The sequence below is a fragment of the Streptopelia decaocto genome, assembly GCF_964273445.1.
Source record: "Streptopelia decaocto genome assembly, chromosome: 1".
In the NCBI taxonomy this organism is placed as follows: Eukaryota; Metazoa; Chordata; class Aves; order Columbiformes; family Columbidae; genus Streptopelia; species Streptopelia decaocto.
In genome coordinates this window covers 8663298-8684737 of record NC_138663.1, presented here as the reverse complement: position 1 = coordinate 8684737, position 21440 = coordinate 8663298, and the positions used below count along the sequence as shown (strand labels likewise).

General features: G+C 41.3%; 1 protein-coding gene across 1 annotated transcript; it reads right to left on the bottom strand.

Annotated features, from left to right (window-relative positions):
- Positions 1 to 534: 534 nt before the first annotated feature.
- HSPA14 (heat shock protein family A (Hsp70) member 14) lies at positions 535 to 13370 on the bottom strand. The gene is made up of 14 exons (XM_082043059.1): positions 13237 to 13370; positions 13023 to 13103; positions 12846 to 12928; positions 11027 to 11075; positions 10142 to 10235; positions 9932 to 10022; positions 8659 to 8763; positions 7956 to 8117; positions 6951 to 7106; positions 5866 to 5968; positions 3284 to 3499; positions 2718 to 2891; positions 1643 to 1713; positions 535 to 974 (listed from the first exon to the last, which is right to left on the bottom strand). Exons 1-14 carry the CDS (start codon positions 13291 to 13293, stop codon positions 896 to 898), a joined length of 1521 nt encoding a protein of 506 aa, XP_081899185.1. The 5' UTR covers positions 13294 to 13370; the 3' UTR covers positions 535 to 895.
- Positions 13371 to 21440: the final 8070 nt, after the last annotated feature.

The following is a 21440-nucleotide window of genomic DNA, read 5'->3' as shown; positions in this document are numbered from 1 at the left end:
ACAGATGACACCAAGTTGGGCTGGAGTGTAGAATGGACATACAGAGGGATCTGGACTGGCTAGTCGATGGGCTGAGGCTAATTGTATGAGGTTAAACAAGACCAAGTGCCAGGTCCCGCCCTTGGGTCACAACTCCAGGCAGCGCTACAGGCTCAGGGTTGTCAGGCATTGGAACAGGCTGCCCAGGGAAATGATGGAGTCACTGTCCCTGGAGGTGTTTAAGAGACATGCAGATGTGGTGCTTAGGGAAAACAGTGATGGACTTGGCCACGTTAAGTTTACAGTTGAACTCAATCTTAAAGGTCTTTTCCAACCTCATCAATTCCATGATTCTATCTGGCCCTCAGGGCTGAACTCTTGCCCCTTAGGAGATGGAGCAGGCAAGTGTAGTTACAGGATTTGAGGGTCTCAGCCTAATGTGCGGCCTATTACTTCCCTACCTGAAATTAAAAGAACTGCCACCTTATATCCAAACAAATATATGATGACATACAGATTAGAACAGTGGCACACAGAAAGGAAGATACCGTGATATGCATTAAAAAACCCCGTATTTTATTAGTAACATAAATAGTCACATATAACCCTTACACACATTTTTCAGGCAATACAACAAAACTATCTTACAATAACTCCGGGGAAAAAAAAAAAAGTCCTGCATTTTTTTAAAATCAGGTGCTGATAATTCAGTGCTCTGCTGTCTGCCATGTCTAAATTAATGTTTTGCACCATGCTCTCCACTCCACACTGACCCAGTGGCAAATTAATGTTTCACTTCAGTTTATTCCAGCCTCCTAAGAATCATTAGAGACATCTCAGAGAGAGTTGTCACTTTGGCAGAAAAGTCAACAGGAGACAAAAATCAACTTAGAAAAATGCCGCCTTTCAAAAGAGACTATGATGCCACTTCAACCGTGATGATTTCACACTTTCCAGTATCCTGATCTGTGCAGGTAACGTGTAATGACCCATCCCTAGATAAAAGAGAAAAGTATATTTAGGACTATCTCAACACAACATTAAGTACTTTACTGCATGTTCCATAAAGGATAAACAACAGTCTTCATGCAGAGAAAAGGAGACAGATTAGCACCAATTACCCAGGGAACGACGTGCTTCAACATAGATTAAATTGATTTATGAAATTAAGTTTATTGGGTATTTAGATAAGCACTTCTTGCTCTCCACTAAAGCATATATCTTCTCTACATTAGGTGGAACAGATTCAGCAACATGTTTAAATATTCTAAGTTTATTTAGTACAGGTTTGTAAATAGAATATGCAGTAATATTATTTAAATTTTAAAAGATTTACTAAGAACTCAGAGTAACAGCCACCAACAGATAAGCACTGGCTGCTCTCAAGTAAGGTTAGACTGATCAACAGTTCAAAAATTGCTAAAAATAACTTTTACAACTGTGTTGTTTCATTTATTTAGGAATCAAGCAATGAAAGCACAGAAGGTACTGCATAAAACCCACATTTCTAAAGAATTTACCCCTCCTAGGACACAGCCCTGTATGCAATGAAATGCTGAAATTTCTCAACACAAAATTAAACACTCTGTAGCAGGAGGAAGGACTGCTTGTCAGAATTGTGACATAGCAAGTTAAACAGCAGAATAATAAATATTATAGGTACCTTTTCATAGTGAGAACAGTTAGTATATCATGTAGGCCATCCTCTTTTTTATCTAAATCCTGGAGTACAATCTATTAGGAAAAAAAAAAAAAGTCAAATTATGAAGTTCTCTAAATCCTTGCACAGCAGTTTAATGGAAGTGACACAATAGCTGAGGTGTGCAATTCATGCTGTTTAGCATCTCATACCAATAATTCAACACCAAAGCGTTGCTCCAGTTGACATAATCTGAAGAGCAAATAGCTAAAACTACATAGATTTGCACCACTGTTTCAGGGGTTTTGTGTCAGAGTCTATCATTAAAGTAGCTGGAGTTCCCACAATTACCACAGACTACAGCAAGAGCTGACCACGTTCTTTGACTTTGGATCAGTTCTGTAATTATTAGTTAACATCCTTTCCCTATCCCCTGAGAGATCTTTGGGCAGGACTAAGGTGGAATAACCATTTTCTCAAGTATTCCATCCATTTCAGCCACATCTGCCCCCTCCCTGATGCTGTACGTGCACTGAAGCCAGGGTGAGGACATCATCACTGTTTCACACAAGCTGTGTTCTCTCTCAATACGTTGACTCCTGAATAATACATTTTTATTGGGTGCTAATTTAATCTTATCACCTTCCCACTGTGAAAAATAAATTTATGCTATTTGATACGAAGATCCTGCCCAATCTAAGGAAGATAAAAAAAAAAAAAAAAATCAGCAGTAAATACACTAGCTACATCATTACGTCCAGCAGTTTTATTTCTAAAACATCAGAGATATGGGTACTATTGGAATGACTGGTTATGATCTCTCATCGCAGGTGAGCTTATACAGTACTGCCAAACATCAAACCCAGAAGCCATTTAAAAATTCAAACGGGAAACTTTGATTTCTTTAAAAAGCGCTTCAGTATTTCATAACACCTTTATAAAAGAACGCTTAAAAGACTGTTCCAAAGAGACACACATCACTCTAATTTTTAACAACAAGTTTTGGTAGGGGTGGCATTGGTTCATTTTTATTTTTTAAATCCACTTGATTTCCAAGTGGTTGATATTAACAAGTGCCTATGAATGTGTAAACACTCACCTGTGCAAATTTACCCTCTTCATTCATGGGACTTTTCCCCGATGACTCATATAGTTCAAGGCACACAGAGGAAGTGTTTCCAGGAGCATGCAGGGTGTGCTGCCTTCGAGCTGGTAATGGTGTCCCTGATGGAAACAGCACTGTGAATCTGTCAGCCCCTGACTCATCTACTCCCTTTAAAAAGAAGAAAAAAATGTTCACGCCTTTCTCTAAGTAGTTTAGTGAGCTACAAGCATTACAACAGTGCTCCGTGAGAAAAGAAATTAAAAATACATTCTCTCTGCCACATCTACCATCACAGCAAGGAAAACAATAATTTATATTCCTATGAATAAATGAAAAAGTCCAGCTCTTATAACGAAGATGCAGTCTATCTCCCCTTAAAAAATCAAGCAGTTTTTCCTGTCTTGTTTTTGTCAATAAGCCCAAGTTATCAAACACTGCCAATCTATAGCCAGTCTGTAGAATTAATAATAAACCAACACTGTTTCTCTAACATCAATCATGCATAAGTTCTGCAATGATCATACAGCACAAGTAGAATTTTTAAGTAAAATAAGTCTCACCTTAAGGAGAATATCTTTAGCGGAACACTCAATAAACAGCGCTTCTTCTTCTAACAAAGGGTTCTCTCTCCCTAGCAGGATTCCTGCCTCTATGGCGGCACCAATGGGAATAACTTCGTCTGGAGGAATTGAATTCAGTAATTCCACATTTGGGAAAATGTCTTTGATCAGCTGCTGTAGCTTCGGGATTCGAGCAGACCCACCGCACAGAACTACCTGGAAAACATGCCTTGATTTCAAATCTTTCTTCTGACAGATAAAACAGACAGGTCACAACCTGAAATACCTGAAAACTGCTGCAGGATATTTTATCATTGGTAGCTGTTGAAATAAAAATAAAAGTTGATGCCATCTTTGCTTGACTTCTAGTACTTGAAATTAAAGGACATAGCTTAAAGTTTGAAATGGTATCTTTAAAAAGTGTTTCTTATCGTAAACATCAGATAGATGTAGTATCATTTAAAAAAATTGAGGAATTAATCATAAAATAACATCAGGTTGGAACTGACTTCCAGCAATCATCTTGCCCAGTCCCCTGCCCAGAATAGACCAGTTACAAGAGGCTGCTTAGGACCTTATCTCCACAGACACAGATTCCACAGGCTCTGCGGGTGCTTGTTTTAGTGTTTGATCACCCTCACACTACACATTATTTTCTTGGTATCTTAGATTTCCCCATGTTGCAACTTGTGCTGCCTGCCACTCAGTCATGCACCACAAGTCTCCCCTGAGCCTCCTCTTCTTAGGGCTGAGCAAACCCATCTCTCTTGGCCTCTCTTTGTGTAACACATCATTTGCTCCAGCCTCAACCCATCTCATCCTCCAACTGGACTGGCTCTCTAAGTCAGTACCTTTCCTCTCCTGTGAAGCCTCAAAACAATGAGATTGTATCTGGACACTGTCCAAGTGCCAAAGAGGGAAACAAACGCTTTCCTACGCCCATGGCTACACCCTTGCTGTTACAGTCCAGCATGCGGCTGGCGTTCTTAAACTTGCTATTAGAATCCTCACATCTTTTCCTGCAAAGCTGTTTTCTAGCAACCCCTACCCTGTCCTGCTGTACGGGATTATTCTATCCTAGATGCCAGACTCTGCATTTGCCTTTGTTGATGTTCATAATGTTCTTCTCCAAACATTTATCTCACCTTTTTCAATCGCTCCAAATAGCGGTCCTACTGACTGCTCCCCTCATTGTGCCGCTGTCTGCAAGCTTGCTGAGAGCACATGCTACCCCACCATCCATCTTAACAGAGACATTAAATGGTATTAGCCCCAGCATTAAATCCTGAGGGATGTCACTGACAACCAGCTGCCAGTTACTGGACTTCGTGCAAGGAAAAAAAACCTTAAAAACCATTTTCTTCTTAGAGGTCAACCAGATCTGGAAACAAAGCTAATCCCCACTTTTCTTCATGGAAAACAAAGAATCATAGAATAGTTTGGGTTGGAAAGGACCTTCAAAGCTCATCTAGTCCAACCCTGCCATAAGCAGGGACATCTTCACCCAGATCAGGTTGCTCAGAGCCCCGTCCAGCCTGGCCTGGGATGTCTCCAGGGATGGTTCATCCACCACCTCTCTGGGCAACCTGGGCCAGTGTTTCACCACCCTCAGTGTAAAACATTTCTTCCTCAAGCCTAGCCTGAATCTCCCCTCTTTTACTTAAGAGTTCTAAATTCAGTTCTTTTATTTTTACATTTAAAGTGTATCCTCCTGCAAGCATTTAGGCCTGAGAGGACAGCACATTGGGCCACTTAACAAGTGCCACCACCAGGAAAAAAAACCCCAGATGTTCCCTGAACACTGTCTGGGGATACTTCGTTATCCTACCAGTGAAACTCAGATGTGACACAGCAAACACAAAGAGTCTGAAATAGCATGAAGTATCATTGAAAGTGCCAACTAACTTTTGCCACAGAATTTACATGCCAATTCCACCAATAATAAATGCAGCGCTATTTGCCACGCAGATGCACAGAAGTTGAGATGAAGTTACTTGCTTATAGCAAAGCAAAAAAAAAACATGAGTGACACTAGTAATGTTTGCTAATTTACTCACCATCTTTGGCATTAAAACACTCTGGCTTGGCATCTAATGTGTTTTTATGTTGTTTTTTTTTTTAAGCTAACTAGGAGGAACACAGGCACCAAGCAGACACTACATGATTTGTTCAGCTCCTAAGGCAAAAAAGTTGAAACTCAAGGTCTCTTCAAAAGTGTCAGCAAACCCCATCCAAAGCAAAGGCAGAAGAAAGTCTATATACTAAAATTAAAGACTGTACTCCTTGGCTGTTCCAAGAGTTATACAAACAGATCAAATGGAGACTAATCCTCTACCATTTACTCAATATGCAGCAGTAAAAGCATCATTGACTCCAACTCCACCTTACATTTAACTTCAAGTAACCAAAATCAAAGCAAAGATGGGAATTCTGAAGATCTTGCGTCTATGCACTTTTTTGGATCTGAGCAAAAAACGCTTAAGCACCATGAAATAGTCTTGGTCTGGAAGGAGAACAGGCCCCATAAATATTTTTCTTGTGGACTTAGAAGCATATTACAGACAAATGGTTTCTATTATTACCTTATTAATATCATCTGCTGTAAATCCAACTTGCTCCAAGAGCTTTTTAATTGCTTCTATACATTTAGTAAAAAGTGAAGAACAGATTAGTTCAAACCTGGCCCTAGAAGAAAACACAAAAAATTAAATAAATGTGACCTCATACATTAAAGAAAAATACCTGAAATGGAAAAAAGTTAATTTTTAGAATATACTTTGGTTCTTTAGCTAAACCTGGTACTGATTAAAAAATAAAAAAACACAAAAACCAAAACCAACACCAAACAAACTCATTTCCCAATTATTAATCTTGAAGAAATGATTTTTTTGTTGCTGTTGTGAAAATATCTGTGCTGTTGATTGCATCATTAATACCTACATAGAGCACACATTCATTCATTCTTCAGTGTACTCTAGCGAAAATACAGTATTGTTGTCCTGACCCATATGTGAGAAAAAAAAGGGGGGGGGTGGGGGGCAAAAATCCTCAAACCTCTTCATTCTCTTTAAAATGGAGACACAAAGACTCAAGTGTACCTCTTGAATTTTCAAAGGCAAAGCAAGCTTTGTCCTGATTTGCACACAGGGTGTAAGTTAAGCAAACTGAAAAAACAACTTGTGTTGCTTTGGGTTCTTTCAAGCTTGAAAAACTTTTACTCTGTACAAATACAGCAAGTCAAATTCTGCAACACTAATCCACAGGATGGGCATCCTTATCCAAAACTGAGACAAAACAAGTCACACACAGAATTGCTTCTCACACTTAGAAACATATTGTGCCTTATTTTACCAGACCCAACTGCTCCAGCAGTGGATACAGAGTTCTGGAATTGAAAAGTCTATTTCATTTTGCTAAAGCTGCTGCTGACTGAAAGAATAATCAAAATTACCTATATATCTCATTAAGAGATCATCCCAAGAAAGAAAAGCAAGAGTAGAACACCACAGTATAAACAGACAGAAAGCCTCCTGCTACTCCAGCTGTCAAGAGGCAACTTCAAGACTTCCATGACTCCTGTAATTCTGTAGCTTATTTAAAGAGTCCAACCTAAAAATATTTCAAGCGTAGTTTTATATAGAAGCAGTAACTTCAAGATTTGCTTTACCTGGACACATTACAATCAAAATCCAATCCATCATACAATGAATCTACAAAACAGTTTGCACTTCCCAGGGTTGATAACGAGTGCTTTGCAACATCAGCGCTGTTCATTAACTTCATCATGGCTCTGGGATTTCCTCTAATATCATGTTTGCAAGATCTACATTTAAAAAAGAGAAGGAATATCAGTTTAGAAAGACAGGCACTTGAGTGACAGCGTTAACTTTCTCAAAGGAAAACCACGCTAAAGCTATTGAACTTTTTCTGATGACATTTTATTATAATCTACAATGACACTACTGAAAGCCTGCAAAGAACAGAAGTGCTTATTCCAATTTCAACTAAAGAGCATTCTATAGAGGCAGCCTGAACTCAGGCATTAGTGTTTATCATACAGATTTAAGTCCTTCTAAAGAGTTCCTCAGCTGAACAAAGCCTGTGACTGCAAGAAAAGGCCCAATTTTAACCACAGATTAAGAAGAAATACAACACAGAATGTTAGACATGTCAACAAAATAGCATATTTCACCCAAAAAGTCTCTTTCTGTGATAGTATGCAACTGAGCACCTCAAGATCACTAATGGTAAAGCATTTGTTCATTTTTGTTCATCACAGGATGAGGCACCATACAGACTGATAACTCAGGCGCCATACAGTCTGATGACCCAAACCCCACCATGGTCCTTCATGCCAACAAGAAAAAACAACAAAACCCAAGCAAGTAAATTCCCAGCCACCCCAAAAGCTTGTGACTGAACGGAGTAGTCATGTACATCACTCAAAACACAGAACAGTTCATAGCTGAGCCCCTACAGCTCAACACTGACGTCAGGCAGCATTGATCCAAAAGCAAGTGTTTCCCAGTCTTCCTTCTTGGCCCCAAAAAGCGATTTTTCCTTTAATATATTTATTTGAACCATTTCACTTGCAGACAGTCTAGTCTGCTAGATCGGACAATCTGATGAAGTCCTTGTCCTAACAGTGACCCTCTTGGAATTCAAAACATACCTCTGAAATTCAGAAGCTAAGTGTTGTGCTAGAGCTTCTGTGAAGCAAACTCCACCAATGCTATCATCCGTGTTTGTAGCAAGCACACGATATATTCCACTGTTTACTTCTATAACTGTGATAGAAAGCGATGTTCCACCAAGTTTATAGACCAACACATTGCTGCCATGGTAAAAAAAGAAAGTAGTATTAATAAGCCATCTAAAATTCCATTTACTTTGACACATTTTCTAAAAATATGACCACCACATAATGTACTGCATGTTTTAATCAGTTTTGTCACGGAATATTCATAAGGGAAACCCAATGCACCTACTGAACCCAGGAACTCAGCTTTAGTTCCTCTGGCATATTTAAAATCACTCCAGCTCCCACAATTAAAATATGGCTATGCCAACATCTGTTTAAGAAAGGATGCATTTTTCTTCAAGACAATCAGCTCATTAAAGAGCAAGACAGAATCTGGGGACAAATCTTTAAAGACAATTCTAAAACAATAAAAAACAGAACAAAGGGATTTAAAACACTATGGATCTACAACTTCCAAATTGTTATTTGCTTTATTGTGAGAAAAAAGAAAAACAAGCCTCAAATCATTAATTTTGTGTTGACTGCTAAGGCAACACAGAATTCCCTCCTTTAGGATCTCTCAGAATTTAAGTACAGCAACTTAAATTTAAGTAGTAAAATATTAGGATTTTACCTTTTCCCAGTGGGTGAATCTTGGCCAATTCCGTAAGCCAGGAGAGCTGCAGACGGTTCATGAATTAATCTCAAAACATTAAACCCAGCAGCTGCAGCTGCTTCCCTGTGATAAGGCATAACAGCATTTCTTTTTACTTCGATGATTTCACTATAGTCACACGCGCTATTAAGGTTGATCTGAACTACACATGCCAACAATTCAGAACTTGGTTACAGCGTGGTATTAACAAGGCAAAGTGACTGGAAAAGAAAGGTATCGATAAGTTCAGTTGCTACTATGTTCTTCGGGTAGATGGATCTACTGGGTGCTTATTGCCAAAGAAACCACTGATGTATCTGTCTACATAACCCATTAAAAAAAATAAAGAAGCGAAGCCCCTCTAAAATACAAGATGAAAAATCCCACCCTCAATCAAACTTGGTAACTTATCTTCAGGTGTGGCATTTAAAGTTCGTGGTGCATTATGTCACCAGATGTCATGTTAGGAAAATTGCTCTTACTTCCTAATCAAGTCACCATACCTCACTTCTAATATTTTCTTTATAAGCTTTCTTGAAACTTCAGTAACCATGGGACTGCCATGCAAGTAATTTCCTCCACTTGGAAGTTATTTTAAAACTTGTATGCCAAAGCAATAAGTTTCATCACACATTCTTCAAATATCCAGCTCGCTAATGTTTTATGGCCAACTCTAAGCACGTTTTAAGTATTTAATGACAGATAAATGTAAGGGCTTCTACACATCAGAAAGTAGAAATGGATGCTGCCAGTGACACACAACCTTAAGTCTACTTATGTTTTCGTATAGAGGAACTTTCCCAGCAGAAGTTTTTCCAAACAGAACTTCCAGGTAGAATACTGTACAGTATTCCACATCTGCTGACAAAACGGTCCTCAATGAAGTCACGTAATGCTACTTGGTTTGGGGAGTATTGTTGTATGAAGCGATGGGAAATTATGGAACTATTTGCATGTCAAAGGGGACACTGAAGAACCACATCTGAAATGACATGCTATCCTTGACAATACCAAAATTCCCTCTCACTTCAGTTGATTCAGAACTTCATTCTGGTTACAACTGTGAATTCCATGAAAAGTTTCTAAAGTCAGGGTTTAATCTCCTGCTTTCCTATCTTTCCCATTCAGATAGCATCCCCATGTCTTGACTGACAGTCACAAGCTGCAGCCTGGCAGGAGAATCCCCACTGCTGATCTGCCAGCCTCTCTGTTTTAGGCACATTAAAGAAGAGAAAAATCTTAATCCTCTTACCCAAGGGCATTTTTCTGATTCTCTCCAAAATCAAACGGTACAGTGATAACGACGTCATTTACATCTGAACCCAATGCAGACTGAGCAGTTTCTGTTTAAAAACATAGGCAGAACATGTTGATTAAAAGCAAAAAACTAATACAGTACATCTTAAAAATATGAAGCAAGCTTAAAAAGCTAAAATATGTTATGATCTTACTTATTATATACCTTTCATTTTACTGAAAATTAGTTTTGCCACATCTTCTGGGTTAATAAGTTTATTATCTATTTCATATTGAAGTTTTCCATTCTTCTCAATTACCTGTAAGTAAAGCCAACATACCTATGTTAGATATGTAATTTGGTTATTAACAAAAGATAAAGTTTGGTTTCTGTTTAAAGCAAAAAGCATTGGACTGTGTAAGCATTCTCTTGTAGTAGAATACTAATGCAGAAAGATGTTTATCAAAAACCCTGTACTATCCAACAGACATGACAGTCACATTCATATAAAGACTCCAGACTTTTTTTATTAAGAAGTTTTCCTTAGCACAAAATCAACATTTAGAAAAAAGTACTTGCCTGCTTATATATTTCATAAGAAAAAATAGCAACCACTTACATAAGTATGTCAATACAGTCAAAACCTAAAGAAACTTCTTTCCTTAGGAACCTATTCTCCAGGATAATTTTTCTCTCATTTTGCAAAAAGGTTTCTAGTAATAAGCAAATTATCCAAATTAAATACTGAGATTAAATCAAGCGGTTAAACAGTTTTATCATGAGGTGCTGTAACCTGAGCCTCTTCTACTAGTGCTAAGAAACATGCTATTACCCAAATATATTAAGAATCATCCCTTTTGAGAATGGCCAAGAGCTATACATAATTTTTCTGTTGGATTGTGTTATGATGGTAGATGTCAGAACACAGTGAAGTTCTTCTGCTTTACAAAAAGAGAAACATTCTATACTGAAGCAAAAGGATGTCTTATAACGAGAGCTGATCACTACAGACCAAAACCATGGTGTGGCACAAACAATGCCCAGAAGAACAGTATAAAATGACACAAAGTATTCTGAGAACAAAAGAAAAAAAAACTAGATCATACTCACTGAACACCTGCTTTCTGCAATATATTTCTCTGCCTGTGGGTCACCAGAGCTGCCCAGATAAATTGAAAATAACAATATAAATCATATGGTAATTGGACAGATTCATCTTGCTGATATTCCTTATAACATTTACAGCATTTGTAGCTATACTTCAACCAAAATTCCTATTTCCACTCTATGGATACATTTATACAGGAGAAGAAAAGCCAACAGTTGTGACTGCTGGTATCTTTCAACCCCCTTTCCCCAAACTAATGATAGAAAAAATACCTACTAGTTAGTAAAAAAGGAAAACAAAACCCACACAGTTTTAACCTGTTATCCCCCAGACAGAATCATTACAAAGTATTTTAGTAGCACTTTTGTTGCATTTACCAAAATAACATGACAGCAGTGAGCTGACTATCCTTAATCCTCTATTGACTATGTAAAGGAGCACAGCTGAAAAGTGCTAAGAAATAAATGAGACTGAACCCCATCTTGTCAGCTTCTTTCCGTGAAAAGGGCTGTAACACACAGGTAGGTTATCACTGAAAAGTTTTGTCACAACTCTGATTTTAGACCTAAACCATGAAGTTTAGATCTAGTATCACTGTGACTGCCAGTACAAATTGCCACAGCTTCACTAACTGAAGAATTGTGACAGGCACTACATTAATCTGCTTCACTATTGGAATAAAAACAATACCAACTTTTATGCAAATAAAACCACAGTCAATTTTAGCCACAGGAAAACATGCAGGTAACAAGACATTTTAACCAAGAAACTTAACTATGTATCAAAAGCATATATGCAACTTGTTACCAAATTTCACAATTTTATTTTTATAGACAAATTCAAACATAAAATACTATGCATCTCACAGAATCACAGAATCGACTGGGTTGGAAAAGACCTCAGAGATCATCGAGTCCAACCCTTGGTCCAACTCCAGTCCGTTTACTAGATCATGGCACTAAGTGCCATGTCCAATCTCAGTTTAAAAACCTTCAGGGACGGCGAGTCCACCACCTCCCTGGGCAGCCATTCCAATGCCTGACCACTCTCTCTGCAAAGAATTGCTTTCTAATATCCAGCCTAAATTTCCCCTGGCAGAGTTGAAGCCCATGCCCCCTTGTCCTATTGCTGACTGCCTGGGAGAAGAGACCAATCCCCACCTGGCTACAACTTCCCTTCAGGTAGTTCTAGAGAGTGCTGAGCTCACCTCTAAGCCTCCTCTTCTCCAGACTAAACAAGCCCAGCTCCCTCAGCCTCTCCCCATATGTCTTATGTTCTCTTTACTCCTGGGATGAAACATAGAGTAAGATGTCTGTAATATAATTAATTTATAGCATCTGACATACTCTCCTGTCAATGCCAGGTTAACTGCTGTCACACTAGATTAAAATGCCTTCAACAACATTAATAGTTATAAATACGTAAAGGGTGAGTGTCATGAGGATGGAGCCAGGCTCTTCTCGGTAACAACCAATGACAGGACAAGGGGTAATGGGTACAAACTGGAACACAGGAGGTTCTACTGAAATATGGGAAGAAACTTCCTCTCAGTGAGGGTGACAGAGCCCGGAACAGGCTGCCCAGGGGGGCTGTGGAGTCTCCTACTCTGGAGACATTCAAACCCACTTGGACACCTTCCTGTGTAACCTCATCTGGGTGTTCCTGCTCCGGCAGGGGGATCGCACTGGATGGTCTTTCGAGGTCCCTTCCAATCCCTGACATCCTGTGATTCTGTGATCAGTACTGAGATTACATTTCATTGACCAGCTCTAATGAGGAAAACTGAACTTCTCACCTTCCCTTTCACACCTGTTCTCTTACCTTCGCCCAAGGATCTGCTTCACTTTCACCACAGTGTTTGAAATATTTCTTATCCTACTTTGCTTCGCAGCTAAGCCAACAACCTGAAAGAAAAAGTAAAAGAAAAAAAACCCAATCAGCGAGCAAGAGGCCGCGCTCCCCTCCTCCCCAAGCCCCTCCTCAGAAGGGCAGCCTCACCTCCTCGCTTTCCGAAAAAGCAACAACCGCAGGAGTGACCCTGTCCCCGGCGTCGTTGGCGACCACGTCGGCGCGGCCATCCTGTGGAGAGACCCCGCCCGGCCCGTCAGCAGCCCCGGGACACCACGCACTCCGCGGCGCCGGGAAGGGACAGAGGTGGTGACGCCAGCCCACCCCTCTCCCGGCCAGGACGCCGAGCGGCAGCCCCTCTCACCTTGTAGACGGCGGCGCAGGCGCAAGTCGCGCCCAGGTGGACGCCGATCGCCGCCATCACCCCCTTCACGCGCGCCCGCCACCCCACAATGCACCGCGCACCCCTTCCCTCCCAACCAATCCCGCTCCCCTCTTCTCCTCGGCCACCAGTCAAAGCCCGCACCGCCCTCGCTCGCATACCAATCACAGAGAGGCGCACTTCGTCATCGGCGGAGCAACCAATGAGAAAAATGGAATGAGGAGGTGTCATCGCGCATGGCAACGGGGCAGACTCCCTTTGCAAGGCACGGGCGGTTGGGCGGGAGCGGCCGCTGAGGGGAGTTGCTGAGGCGCGGGCGGGGTATTTAACTACAGAAAACCCAAACACCGAGAAAATAGAGGTTAAAATGGTGAAAGGCGAATGAAGCTTTTCCATGCATGTGCTGAAGGGTGTGTGTTTTATGTCAGCGGTGTCTCATGGTTTAATTGCAGGCAATGAAGCACATGGAGATGGTGTAAATATATATATATATCTTATTTTATTTTATTTTATTTTATTTTATTTTATTTTATTTTATTTTATTTTATTTTATTTTATTTTATTTTATTTTATTTTATTTTATTTTATTTTATTTTATATTTTTTTTAGTCCAAGTGCTGTAGGTATTAGTGAAGCATTTAAGCTGAAGTGCTGATGTTGCATCATCTAACCAGGCATGACCAGTGTCTGAAAGCAAAGCACCATATCTCATGTTGCAGTTCTTATGGAGAAATCCATCTTGGCACTGCCACAGGAGGAAAAAAAAACATCCTTGTCGGTCCTGGGGGAATTTAACATCACTGACACACAACTGAGTTCTTCCTGGCCAGAGCCAGTTCTGTGCTGGGGGCTCCTCAGTTTGCATATGGCCCCCTCGTGGGTGCAGCAAAACTCTTGGGGCACTTTAGCAGGGAGCAGGTCAGCTCGTGTATGGAGCACAAGTGTGATGGGAGCGGCTGAGGGACCTGGGGGTTCAGCCTGGAGAACAGGAGCTGAGGGGAGACCTTCTGATCTCTGAACTGCCTGAAAGGAGCTTGGAGCGTGGAGGGGGTTGGTCTCTTCTCCCGAGCAACAGGTGACAGGATGAGAGGAAATGGCCTCAGGTTGTGCCAGGGGAGGTTCAGATTGGATATTGGGGAAAAATGATGGAAAGGGTTGTGATGCAGTGGAACAGGCTGCCCAGGGCAGTGGTGGAGTCACTGTCCCTGGAGGGGTTTAAAAGACACATAGATAAGGTTCTTAGGGACACAGTTTAGTGCCAGAGTTAGGTTATGGTTGGACTTGATGACCTTGAGGGTCTCTTCCAAGTGAAATGATTCTATGATTTTATGATATATGCGGCTTTGGGTCCTCTCACTGTAATGGTGACGGTGCCTCTGCAGGTTTGGGTGCTTATCTGCCCCTCATTTCTATATGGAGTCTAAATGCTGTGCAGTGCCACCTCACCACATCATTCAGAAATAAAGATTGCCCTTATCTTTACATTATCTATGATACACCGAAGAGTTAAAGGGGTGAACTGAGATCACGTAGAGGTTAAAGGAGCTGTCTGGAGTCACAAAGGGTTTATTCTGTCCCAAAACTGATTCTGGGCTTCCTCAGTCAGAGGAGAATTGTTCTTCCAGTAACTGAGCTTGCTGAGCTCTGACCACAGGCTGGAGCTCAGATTGCCAGCAGTGTGTGCTCAGGAGATGGTCACAGCATTGATGAAGGCAAAACTTGTACAACTAAGAACAATACCTTTGAAGTGTGTCCAAGTTGTAGCTCCTTTCTGCCTCCTCTTGTCAGTAGAGGAATGAAACATGAAGAAGGGTGGAGGTGAGCAGGAGAGACCTGTGGGGACTGGAGACAGGTATTGTAGAAAAAGTGATGATAGAAGTGATGTATTTGTCAGAGGTGAAGATGGAGGGAGTTTGTGGAAAGACACTGAAGATAGGAGGGTAAAGGAGAGCAGAAGCCCCTAGTACAAAATCCATCCAAGAGTAATTTTCCTGTGCTTTCCCCCAAATCCCAATACCTGTTGCACCAGTTATGACAATAGACCACTGTGTGTCATCTATGCCTCAAAAAGTGCTTGTGGCCACGCTGCTAACATCTCCTATGCAAGTAAGCACACCCACGATTATTTTCCAGTTATGCCATGGACATGTCAGGATGGACACACAGAAGTTCTGCTTATCTTAACTAAAGCAGTTAGTGTTACTTCCAGGTGTAAGCAAATTGCGCAGAAGCAGGTGAGAAATGCCCTGGCAGGTGTTTGTGGTGGCCAGTAGTGGTGGTTGAGGAGTGAAAAGACCTGTCTGTGCCCTTCCTATCTTTCCAGGTGGTGTCCTTAGCTGATGGGAAGCTTTGAGCTTGTCCTGAGCTTGAGTGAGCTGAGAGATGGGGTGACCAACTCACTTCTGAATAAAAGTAGAAAACGCTGCCCTGCTTGCTGTGACCGTTTTGTAAGTCAGTGAAAGCCTTAATATGCCTGTTGTTCATTAACGGTGGAGTTGAGGAGGAGAACACCGGTCCGAGCAGCACTCTGTTTTCAGGATGAAAGAAAATTTAGTCTTTCACACCTCTGGGAAAACTATCCCAGGAAGAGGAGAGAAACCCACCCTCAGTCTGACTGGAGTCCTGCACCTACTTCAAACAAACAAGCCCACCTTGTTCCCCCTGTGACAAACTCACCTCTGATTTAGCTGAAACTCAGCTGAAACTGCTTGATATTCTTTCCCAGCTGTCAAAACAATGGCACAAAACTTCTCAGCATCAGAGCTGCCCCTTCTCTCCCACTCGGTGCCACATGTCTCAGCCATCGGAAAACCAACCCTGCCACCATCAGACCAGCTGTCAGCACAGTACAACCTGAGCTCACCCAAGCTCCTTCTGTACCGAGAGCTCACTGGCAGCATAAGATGCTGGAATGCCAAAATGAAACCCCTGGCACTATCCATACAGGTTGACAGCAGGAAAATCGCAGAGATAGTGGCAAAAAGGCAGTAACATCTGCTGAGTTATTTACAGTGGAAGCAAGTGTCTCTATTGAACAACAGACTGTTTTGCGGCTGGTATATAGTATATATTCTAAAATGTCCCTTAGGGTGAGGAAAGAAGAATGAGAGAACTTCTTTTAATTATCTTGTGCATGTTCTGACTTAATTCTCAGGAAATTTAACCTCCAAGATGGTAGCTGCAGGACTGTGACCTGTGATATCTCCAACCTGGGGATATAAACAGAGCCAGTGGAGCCGATTCTCAGGAGAGCTGTGGGACAGCCCAGTTGCAGGGGACCTGGTCTTCCAGTTGTCACCTCCCTCCTTGCTCAAGAAACAGCCTCTTCCCCAAGACAGCGTGAGACTGTACAGTCCAAATGGAGATGCTGCCATCCTACTGAAAAACTTCCATCCCCATCACTTGCCTGATCATAAAAACATCCATGAGGTGTTTTGGTTTTTTTAAATAAAAATAGGGTTCTCGAACTCGTTGCCTAAATCTTCCCAAATGATTGCATTGCTTATTTTGGCACAGGAATACATGCTGTTGGGAGGTCTGTCTGTATATCACCCCCAAAGCTGCTGGGTTTCGGTGAAGGCTGTAGGTTATTTCTGGGTTTGCTACACACAATCCACTTGATAAAGTTAATTACAATATCCTCATTGCTTCATAGTCAGGGTACCTCAGTGAGGGAGAAGAGGCAAGGTCAGTTCGGGGATCAGATTAATTAAACAATCGTGTTAATTTTTAACAAGCAGAATAGAATGTTTTTATGAGTCAAGGGTCAGAGCTGACTGCTATGGAGTCTTCTCATAGCAGTCCAAAATAGATGAAGTTCATAGAAATCTTGGCAGTCAAGCCAGTTGAAGAGCTGGTACTAAAACCTGTAGGTGGCATAAACGCAGCGTGTAATTGCAATGCTACAACTCATCAGCACTGTATAGTGTGTTTGCCAGCTCAGTAGGTTTGCAGCAAAGTTGAAGCCAGATCTTTTTTTTTCTTACCCCAGAGTGCCTATTAGAGAGTATCTCGAGATTTTAAAAAAATATTTTAGATTACATAAAGCATATTAAATATCTGGTTTTGCTTGTAAGTCAATAATTTTAGTTTTCTTTCTCTTCTTGAAAAATATTTGAGTGTCTGCAAAATAAACCATCTTTTATTGCACTCCACATCACCAAGTTGAGCCAGAAAGTAGGAAAAACACAGTTTTCTTACAATCTGGAACAACCAAACCTTCTGCCTGTACCTGGAAGGCTGATTGCTGAAGTACCCCGAGGGAATTGGCCGATGCCTCCAGCTGATGCAGTTTGTCTGAAAGCAACATTGTCCCAAAGATATAAACCTCTTCGAGTTACTCTGGTTCAGTTCTTCTCTGCTGCCATTCAGCCAATTCCGAATTATTCTTGACAAGAGTAAGGAGCCACTAATGGTTAATTAAGCACAGCAAACATACTTCGTAGCCAGGATTGAGAACTAACACAAGTCACCTTTGACAAAGCTTTGCTGGCCATTATGAAAATCAAATATGTATGATTTTCTTTAGCATAAGAATAAACACATTCCACAGATAATTTCACGTAAAGTCTACGTTAATAAAACAAGAAATATGTAATATCCTCACTGCTGTTTTGATAATTGCTGTAGGCTGTACCAGGCACCATCATCTCTAGACACATCTATCATGGTCATGGTTGGCTGAACAACTTTATTACTTTGTCAAGCCTGAGAACTTTCAAATGTACATACAAATGGTATTTTTTTTTTTTCTCAAAGAAAATAATAGAAAAATCTTCTAATAACTTATTTTTGATATTTTGGCCTTTTCCCTCTCCATGTCTCAGTTTTTCCATCTCCTCAATGGGGTCAAATTCCCTTTGCAGGAATGTTGAAAGGTTTTAATAATAGATAGGAAGTTCACTGAGTTCCTTGGCTGGAAGGTGCTCTGTAAATATTAAATGTTATGATCAATAATGCAGATCTAAGTTATGACATGAATTACAAAGGGTGCCATGAGGCAATCCCAGAGTTTTCCAAGCAGGCTTCATGGTAAATATGCCTGAAATAAATTTTTGTGCTCGAGGTGGAAATCCTTGTGTTCATTGAGCACTGGCATGAAGTTTATACTCCATAGGCAAGTTCAATACAAAACTGAGCGGTGTTTAAACCAGTAATTTAAGAAGAGCCGACTACCAAAACAGGATCAGGTCAGTTAGTGACAAACGCCTTCGTTTTAGGAATAAGTTCTTTCAAACTTATTTAGGTGTGAGGGTGCCAGCTGGAAACAAGAACTCCCTTGACCTTGAGGAAGTAATTTAATTTTACTCTTTCTTGGGTTCTTCATCTGAAAAACAAAAAAGAAAACCAACCAAACAAAACAAAACCCCAAACCAACCAAGAGTAGCATTTTCCCTTCCTCCCCAGGGTGTTGTGAGGATAACCACATTCATTAGTTGTCTGCTTAGAGCTGAGTGTAATGGGGTGGAGTAGCTGGAACACAGCTCCTTATCTCTGCTGACCAGTCCCGGTCAGTATCATGTAAACTAAATTGATTTTTGCAGAAGGTGATTAAACACAATTAAATGTCCATGTTAAAACCAACACTAAGTTTAGCTTTATTGAACAGAGATCAAAGTGGTGATAGATTCTGAGATCCTTTTATTAAAGAAGTGTTAATGGGATCCATGCAGAGCTCACAGAATGATTTCCTTTCCCACAAACCTACTGTTATCTATAAAGCTAAAAGATGAAATTAGAGTTCTTTTCTTTAAACTACAGAGCAGTCTTTTTTTTTAAGTGTTAATGATCCCTGTCTTTAGCTAACTTGTTAACACTCCTTTGGCAGCTCTACCATTTTCTGCTTTTCAGCTTATGGTTTTTATTTTCTTGTTGCAGTATGTAAAGAATTCTTGGTCAGGTTTTACACTTCACTTAAAATAAATTCAGATTTTGCTGTGGACACCATAAGTGGTCAGCAGCTGTGGGGATGCAAAGGGAAAAGAGCAGCATCTGGAACCATTCTCTTTTGTTTTAAGTTCTGAGAAAATCCTGGTTAAATGATGGAATTTCTGTTTGATAAAAATCTCTGTCCATCTGCACTCTCAGGCATTAATTCAAAACCGGTAATGACAATAATAATGATAATTATGGGGAACAGAGGACAGTCCTGTGGCCTGCGTGAAGAGAATTTGGAGGATCTGTGTTTAATTTTCGGCGTATGTGGCTGCGTGTTGTTGGACAGCCATTGAAATCCCTGGGACTCTTTCCAGCAGCTTCCCTGGTCATTGGCTGGGGCCCTAAACGGCCTGTTACAACAGGGAAAATTAACATAATTGTTGGCAGCTCGTCAGCTGATGACTGAATAGATACACCAAAAGCCCCGTCCACCTTTCCAGACTGAAACTGGGGAAGTCCAGGGGTGCAGAGAAGGGAAGCTGAGCTGCTGATGGACAGACAGACGCCCTTCTCCCCAAAGGACAACTTCAGGGCTTCTGAGGCCTTTCAGGCATCCAGTATTTTTTACTGTAGGATGTTCTGGTTTTAATGCCCTGCGTTCAGGTAGCTGCCTCTAAAACAGTAGCTGTCACCTCTGTGGAAAGCTATACGTGTTTATGGAGACAGAAAGACTTCTGGATCAGAGCAGACCTGAGGTTCGGGCAGTTGGGGCACAGGATGTTGACTGTTCCTACCACTGGATCTCTTCTCTCTGGTGACCAATGATGGAACCTGAGGGAATGGCAGGAAGATGTGCCAGGGGAGGTTTAGGTTGGACATTAGGAAAAGGTTCTTCACCCAGAGGGTGCTGGACACTGGAACAGGCTCCCCAGGGAGGTGTCACGGCCCCAAGCCTGACAGTGTTCAAGAAGAAACTGAACAATACCCTCAGACACGTGGTGTGAACTGTGGGGTTGTCCTGTGCAGGGACAGGAGTTGGACTCGATGATCCTTGTGGGTCCCTTCCAGCTCAGGACATTCTATGATTCTGTGATATTTGTGCAATGAGGTGGTTTGTGTTGTAACATCTCTCCATCCTCTGATGTTAATTGGTCATGCTGCAGGACTCCTCACTTCTTTGGAAGCAGGAGGGGAATCCATGAGGTCCTTGCAGAAGAGCTGCTGCAGAAGACGTGCTGCTTTCTGATAGCTTACAGGGGACAAGTCTCACTTCACCAACTTCAGCAGATCCATCTGCAGCACCAATCTCTCCCATGAAGAAAGCCATATGCTGTATTTTCAGCTCTGGATTTTCCCAGGTTACTACTTAGGGATTTTCCTGGCCTGTTCTCATGCCCAGAGGTTTTTCCTGAGTGCTCTTCCACCACAGAGCAAAAATACAAGATCTGCTTGAAGAACTTAAAGTCATAATAAAAGTGAATGGTGAAGAAACGAGTCAAACCAACAGGAGTTCCTTGAGGTGCAAAGAAGCAGTGAATCAGTCTGGGACGAAGATACACAGAGGTTGAAGAGAGCTTGTCCACCATAGGTCCTGGTGAGGCAATTAGATGGGTAGAGGTGGAAGAGTCTCATCTTTGATTTAAAACCACAGGTGGTCCGTTTGTCTTCTCTGTGCTGTAAAAGCCAGTAGGAAAACCCCAGTGCTTTCAGTGGGATGCATTCTGCCATGAAAAGGAGTACTTCCTTACTCATTAATTCATTTAATTGCACATTTGTTATGTTATGTTTACTCATGTGACAGATCGACACCACCTTCAGGATTTATTATAGGTACAAAATTAAGCAAAACGTTGCCAGATAGTAATAACGTCATCCAAGATCGCCTTGAAAATCTATTATTTGCACAATATCGACATCCTTTACGAGCAGGTCTGGCACCACTGTACCGTATGCTTTGTTGTGTGTTTTCCCCCATGGAAGAGACAGTCCCATGGTCTTAGCAAGCAGCTTGTGGCAGTCGACACCCCTGACTTTTTGGGTGCCTTCTACTCCTGTGGGCTTGTAGGAGTGTGGAAGCATTTCCCGCTTTGCAGCATCTCTTCTCTTTTGTCTTGGCATTAACTCCCCATCCTCTGCTTTTCAGTGAAGTTACTGTGGAGCCACCAGTAATGCACCCACAAAAGTTGTTGTGCAAGTCAGCTGCATGGGGGGTACTCACGTGCCCCTTCCAAAGATCTGTGAAAAGTTTAAGACAGCAGATATTCATCTTAGTGAGCTCAGATAAGGTAGGTTGAGGTTTTAAAGCAAAT

Bases quoted from the DNA above. Each gene is read 5' to 3' on its own strand.
- HSPA14 (XM_082043059.1), bottom strand. From the start codon at position 13,293: ATGGCGGCGATCGGCGTCCACCTGGGCGCGACTTGCGCCTGCGCCGCC. The intron at 10,236-11,026 runs GTGAGTATGATC...CTTTACTTACAG, and splicing joins TTGCAGAAAGCAGGTGTTCA to GTAATTGAGAAGAATGGAAA. The intron at 10,023-10,141 runs GTATATAATAAG...GTTTTTAAACAG, and splicing joins AATTTTCAGTAAAATGAAAG to AAACTGCTCAGTCTGCATTG.